We start from the raw sequence: 7197 nt of genomic DNA, 5'->3' as shown, positions 1-7197 counted from the left end.
ATAGCAAACGGTCTTTAACCAAGGTAACTTTAGCCTAAAATATGTCAACAAGGCAGGCAACAATAGTTAGTACCTGATAGTTACCTAACGATAGTTAGTTCATTGATGTCAATGTATTTTATAAATATTGAAAATAAAGGGATGTATTGTCTACTAATTACAAAAAAATCGCAGTTCCGTCTCTCTAACTGAGTATTTAAATTGCCTTCTGTGAACTTTCTGGAACTATCTGAAGTCTACGTTAATCACGTGACGGTCAAGCGTTTTAATCTTCCGTTGACCAATCACAGGAGTGGAGGCATCTGACACGTGATCCCCGCCTCCAACGTCTCAAAAGTCAATTTGACAAACAAGCAGCGGCAGAGATGCCAAATCCGCGTATTATACGCGACATTGGGCTTCTTTTTTTAGAAAATTGCGTGAAAAAATCCGGGTTGCGGTTATTTGGGCTTATTTTAAAAAACATGGTTGCTTGTTAGTAGAAAAAGCAACTTTGTTTCTTTTCATTTATGTTCACTGTATTCTCCAATGCATTGATTGACACTCTGTCTGCTCACAGTTAATAGCCAATCAGTGCAAAAAATATAAATGTTGTAGCGTAATTTGTCAAATATTCCGCCCCCTCCGCACGCGCCTTCTTTTTGAACGTGATTTTTCTTCAATGAGGGTTACGCTGTAATCCAAGCGATGATAGACGTAGAGGAGTGGGATGACCTTTTTCCTTTATAATCAGTGTTGGGGGTAACGCATGACAAGTAACGCGAGTTACGTAATCAGATTACTTTTTTCAAGTAACTAGTAAAGTAACGCATTACTTTTTTAATTTACAAGAAAATATCTGAGTTTTTGTTACTGTAGTTCTAGACTAAATGTGAATGTGCATTAATTCATCCCACTCACAACAAAACAGATTTAGTATTCATCAAAATGAATTAAAACCGTGAAATGCAAACTCAGAATATGAAGCAAACCTGCAATAATTAAATATGTTAAATAACACAAATGTATCTAATCCCATTTTATTAACCAATATCTTTGCTGCTGACCTTTGGTGATCCAGTTCAACCATACTAATAAGCAAAAATGACTTTAGATAAACTAACAACTGTGCTTTGTTTTTTTATTGCTGAAGAGTGTTTCTTCTCCTGCGTTCTACTGTACAGACTTTACTTTTCCTTCAGCCTGAGGTTTATTCATTACAAAAAAACAAACAAGTAAGCCCAGCGCAGATTTAAAAAGTAACGCAAAAGTAACGTAACGCTTTACTTTCCATAAAAAGTAACTAAGTAACGTAATTAGTTACTTCTTTAGGGAGTAACGCAATATTGTAATGCATTACTTTTTAAAGTAACTTTCCCCAACGCTGTTTATAAGGTAGCCTATTTTTTTATTTTTACAATGCTTTTGTAATGTATTAATTATCACGGGCTGTTAAAAAACAAAAAAACAAGTAGGCCTATACTAATACTAAGAGTAGATTTGGTTCGAATAGCCAATATTTTATATAGGCTATAAATATGTGGCTATATGTTACAGCTCCCCATTGAAGCTCTTGTGTTTTTCTCCTTTTCCATCTCTCCAATCCTATTCTGCTCACAGGTGATTGGAGATGAGTTTTGTTCCTGCTTCGTTGCAGTTTGCTGATTTTTGTAAAATAACTTATGTTTTTGCTTTTCAGATAAAAGGATAGTTTCAGTTTAATATGTTGCGGGCTCATTTATTGGTAATAAATAATTGATAATAAATAATATTGATGATAATAAATTATAAAAATATATTGGGCTTGTTTTTGAAGCTGCGGTTGCTTATTTGTCTCGCGAGAGTTGGCAACAGTGAGCAGGGGTTGAGCAGTTGAGAGGGGGTCAAGCGAGCACTCCTCAGCACTGTTCAAAGCCCAAGGCTTTATGAGGGTCCAGCTGGGGGGCCATATGTTTGGTGGGTTTTGGCCTGCTGTATGAGGACATCTTGAGCTCATGTGGGTCATGGGGGGTGTGGGGCTTTAGAAGGGCACTTTCCTTCTCATGAATACTAATGCTGGGCCACCTGCTGCTGGCCAACATCACGGCTTCAGCTAATCATACTCACCGTTAATCCAGTTTATAAGGTGCTACAGTTGTGGGTTTTAGTCTGATGCAAGCACATGAATTCATAATTAGGGTTAGGGTCAGTAATGCAATCACACTGAGAAAATAGAAATATGATTGGCCGGCGTGTGCCTCAGGATAAGGTATCTGTAAAGAACACTGCTGGGACAATATAACTGATATTTGTTGAGAGTGGCGGCACAATATTGCAAAATTTAATCATTTTGGTGGCTGGCTGGCTGATGGATGTTTATTAGGGATGGGAAGATTCACCGATTCGCTCGGTGCATCGGCAAAAAAAATGTACGATGCGATGCATCGGTTTAAAAGGTGTGCATCGGATACAAGTTGGCATTTGTATCGCGATGCATCGTTTCTAACATATTTGCATCGGTAAAAACCGATTTACTTATATATAATTACTAGTGGATGGCTACTTTTGTTTAGAAAGTGACCAATATTTTATATGTAACGTTAGATCGATTTCTACATACATTAAATTATATGTAGATTAAGCACAGTAAATTAAAACTAGTTTTGGAGAGTGGTTTACTCAATTCCCTTACCTGTCAGTCAAAAATAGGAGCAACTATGGTATCACGTCTCATTTTCTCCATCATCAAATCTTCCTTTGCAATTTTTTTTGTCTTCACATATTCTGGCTAGACCTTTTCAGCTCCTTCAACTGTACAGGTTGATTCTCCCATTGTTTACGCTAGTAAAAGCACAATGTGTGTGTTTTGCTCGTCGCACTACCAAACACAATGCTACTAATGTCTCTTCAGAAGCGCATTCAATGAAACAGCGTTTGTCTCGTGATTTCAATATGACAATATTCAGATGACCCTTTACAAAAGCAATTTATTTCTTAATGTGTAAAACATTAGTTAGTACTGAACTACTGAAAGCACCTGCAATTTCCATGACTTTATCATTCATTCATTCATTCCTGCTGCATAAGCATTTTAAAATCAACTTTACGAAGAGCAATTTTAACCAAATAAATATTCTGCATATGTGGGCACACAATACTTGAATTGCTCTTAAAAACACTTGAATCTAAGAAATGTTTTGATTTAAAAAAAAAAAAAAAAAAAAAACATTTAAAATGTCTAGTGTAGTTTAAAATGAAATTTTCTTCCCCCAGACAAGACACACCCATGCTTCAAAATAGTACATAGAGTTTATTTTGTTCTCTCAACAGAGTTGTTAAAATGTTGTCATTCTTGATGAAGTGCAACAGTAGAAGGCAAACAGGATTCTTTACATGCTAGATAGTCATTCACACACAACCATGATTTTGCTTGGCAAGAATTCCAAATAAAACCATACTTGCACTTGACCTGAAAGCGGGTGCTAGCAATACACAGGATTGCCCAAGCAGTAAAAACACGTTCCTTTAAGAAACAGGGAGAGAACGCTAAAACCAAATGCTAGGTTTCTCCTTTCCCCAATTCAAGTAGTTTTGTTTTTCTACAACAAATTCAAGTTCAATCTCAGAAATAAAAGGAAGAGTCCAGATAAAGAAGAATAAACACACTCCTGGGTCCTGGAGTGAGGGATGGAGACAGGGAACAGGGAAGCCGTCTGTGTTAACCAGGGTGACTTGCATCAGCAGTGAATGACGTGGGAGCTGCCTCACTGACGTGGTCCTGCGTAACGCCCCTCGCTGGGTCCTGTGCCTCGACCGGCTCCAAAACTGGGTTTTTGAGCCATGCCTCCACGGGCGGGCGGTCCCCTTGACCCGCCTACCCTGTCGCGTGGTCCCCCCGGGCCTCTGGGGCGGATGTCCCGCCTGTCACCTTCACGGGCCGAGCGGGTCTTCTTTTCCTCTACATTCAGCCGAACGTCGCCTCGCAGTTTAATAGGCTACGGAATAAAGAAAAGGTCATTCTGATGATCCTGCATTAGTCAAAACATCCTGTTCGGCACAACATCTGAAAGTCACGCATACCCGATTGCTGAGGATCTTCTGCACGGGCTCAGCATCATCAAATACCACGAATCCAAAGTTAGGCAGCTTTCCGCCACTGTTGATTCTCAGCTCAAGGACAGTGCCGTACTCTGTGCAAGAGAAATAAGCAGGCAAGTCAATGCAGGAGGAGCTGATCTACATTTTAAATTCAGTGGGCCTCATTTATCAATCTAACGTAGAAACAAGCGCAGATCTGTGCGCACAAATCAACTCACGACAGAGTTCACGTGTGATTCATGAAACATTCATATGCCGTCAATCTCATCATACGAATGATCGCACGTTGATAAATGTGGTGGCAGAAAACAATCGTCATTTGAATATCACACCCATAATAACACCCCGGTTTTGAAGCCTCGTCCCTAGAGTTTACGACACGGAGAAACGAAACCCGGCCAAAAAGAGGAAGTAATCTCATGAAAGAGAAATTGATCTTACTCCAAAAACACCCGTTAACCTTGTAATTGCAATCACTTAGGCTACATTAATATATGTAATTTATATGTATATTAAAACACTGGTAAATATGCAGCCTATTTAGTTCCCCTCACTCTACAACAAATATTTTAAATTTAACGGTATTCAGAACAGAACAAGAATGAAAAATAAGTAGTTATAAAATTATATATTAAACTATAAAATAAAAAATTAGGCTAGTGGCATTCATTATATATATAAAAAAAACGACATACAAATAAATGTCAAGCAAAACTGAAACGGCATTGGGCTCACGAGCCTGTGAATGTTTCCATTTTTGCCATATCCTATTTGTAACATTTGTTTGCATAACTATTATTCATTATGTAGCCTAAACACGGCTTTATACTTCACTCATGTTCTAATATCCATGTAAAATCCTTCACATGCGCAAAAATGTTTGTTTGGGCACTGCACGCTGATTTTACAGCGGACCTTTTAAAATAAACAGTGTAGCTTTTATGTTTGGTTGACTGCATTTTAGTTTGATGATGAATAGCTGAAATGTCAGGCAACGCTAGAACTAATGTTGTTTGCCTGTGCGTGAGGCGCCTGTGCGATCAGATGGATTAAATCAAATAAAGATATAAAGAAAAGAAATAAAATGCATTAAGAGTGTCACAAAAACGAGCGTAGCCTATAGGCCTACTTATTGCACAGTTTTTTTTTCTTTTGTTAATCAGTTAATTATATTATAGCCTAGGCCCATTATATACTTTTTATTTTATTCATTTTATAGACTTAATTTGTTTTCTCCTTTCACAGAAGCACTGCAGGTGCATGATGCGACGATTGAATCCTCATGGTCTTGTTTACGCTGCTATTCGCGCATATAAAGCTAAAGCCCTGTATAAAACCCCAAAAAAATAAAATCAAATAAAAGACATTCATTTGACAGTCAGGAAAATAAAAATGAAATGTTGTCATTGTACAATTCTCCACCATATTTACTATGCTGCGCGCAAGTTCAGTTAACTCATAAACTTGCGTACACGAGCTGAGATCAGACGTGAGATTTGATCGTAGCCACCGCTCATGTCCATATTGATAAATTCCAAGTTTTGCGTTGAAACGACCGTACGCCCAATTTTCTGTCGTACGCTCGTTTCGTAAATGAGGCCCAGTACGAGTTGAAAAATTATGCTTGTATCACTTACGTTCAAAGAACTCCTTGAGCTCCTTCTTATCCACATCATGAGGTACGTTTCCAACAAAGAGTTGGTGGCTGTCGGGATACCGGACCGTTCGCCGCACCTCTGGTTCCCCGCTCTCACCCTCCCGCACTGCTAACCAGAGATTAAACATTAGATAAATGACACTGCCATCTGCATATGATGCATGTCCTTTCAGGCTGCTAGTGGACCAGCCATGATGTGTGCTTTTAATTTAACTTTCAATTTTGTGGGAGATGCTATTTATATGCAGACATGAGGTTCATTAAAATGCTCAGGCTGCCTTTAGCAGTTTTGCCAGAGCCAATAAGATTTTGATAGATTGCAAAATCAGCTAATCAGGTCTTTCGCAAAAATTTAAAAATGCATCAAAATGTTCACATGCACCCATACTAGATTGATTACACTTTTGCACACCTCCTGGTCTTGCTGTTCTGTTGGCTGGAGAGGGTCCTGTTCTTTGATCGCGTGGTCTCTGGTCTCTCTGGGGTCTCTGTGCTGTGGTTTGTGTTTCTGCTTTCACCTCGACATGCGGCTGTGGGTCACAAAAATACAGCTAATCACCTAGTGCAATAAAACTATACAGTGGTTTCATGCTAAATAAAAAAAAAATATCTACAACCTATTATAGTCATACAAAAAACCCACTAGAATCTACAGCAAGTTTTAAAATGTAGAGGCATTCGTTTATAGAAAAGCAAAATAGCCTAATGGTTAAGTAGTAGAAATTTGGGGTCTGATCCCATCGATTGAAAAATACTTTTACCCACAGTAGTTCATTTCACAGTTTGTTCAGACACTGATCCCATTGATTTTGCCATTTGCTGATGACTTAAGATATTGCCGTTTTAAGAACAGATGGTCATAGGAGTTGTATAAAAGAAAAGATAAAATCCAAACAATAAACAGAATATTAAAAGTTACAAGATATTTTAAATTGACAAAATTATTCTTGAGACCTTAAAATCGTCATCTACTTGCATTAAAAGCAGAGCAGTCCATAAAAATACTTAATATAACGTAAAAGAAAAAGCAACTTCCCAGTCTAATAGCCAGGATAACCTTAAAACAATATTCCTTGAGAGTGAAAGAGTTGGTTGTGAACATCTACCGAGTGGGGGAATCTTAAGCTGTCTGGCAGGAGCTGCCACTGACCGGTCATATGACCCGTCACTGGCTGGTGACAGCTGGCAGTCTGATTCTGGCAGGTCACGTGACCTGTCAGTCCACCTTGCCAAGTTTCAGCAACCAGATTTTTGGCAGATTTTCTGTTGTGTGTTCCTCCCTCTCTAGCGAACTACATTCATTTATCATTGTGCATCTGTTGATATATTCTTAACGGCAAATTTGGCACATTTGGAATAACAAATAAAAAATAGAACTGATAGACTATATGGTTTTTGTCATCTTCTGATTGGTCAACTTCAGGTGGTTCGCCAAATCGTCAACCGCACATATGCCACGAATTTAAACCGACAGCATCCGATTT

The 7197-nt window shown here is 38.4% G+C and overlaps 1 protein-coding gene across 4 annotated transcripts in view; it reads right to left on the bottom strand.

Annotated features, from left to right (window-relative positions):
* Positions 1 to 2927: 2927 nt before the first annotated feature.
* LOC107662011 (ras GTPase-activating protein-binding protein 1-like) overlaps positions 2928 to 7197 on the bottom strand; it is a 10554-nt gene continuing 6284 nt past the window's right edge. For 3 of the 4 annotated variants that reach the window (XM_016451857.1, XM_016451854.1, XM_016451855.1), the window contains 4 exons: positions 6126 to 6243; positions 5694 to 5822; positions 4039 to 4148; positions 2928 to 3953 (listed from right to left, as the gene is read on the bottom strand). In XM_016451857.1, the coding sequence (XP_016307343.1) occupies positions 3723 to 3953; positions 4039 to 4148; positions 5694 to 5822; positions 6126 to 6243 (588 nt within the window). In that variant the 3' untranslated portion in view covers positions 2928 to 3722. The remainder of the gene's footprint in view (positions 3954 to 4038; positions 4149 to 5693; positions 5823 to 6125; positions 6244 to 7197) is intronic. The other variant, XM_016451856.1, reaches the window with a different exon arrangement.

The sequence above is a fragment of the Sinocyclocheilus anshuiensis genome, unplaced genomic scaffold (genome assembly GCF_001515605.1).
Source record: "Sinocyclocheilus anshuiensis isolate Anshui unplaced genomic scaffold, SAMN03320099.WGS_v1.1 scaffold535, whole genome shotgun sequence".
Lineage (NCBI taxonomy): Eukaryota > Metazoa > Chordata > Actinopteri > Cypriniformes > Cyprinidae > Sinocyclocheilus > Sinocyclocheilus anshuiensis.
This window is presented reverse-complemented; position numbering and strand designations above follow the sequence as displayed.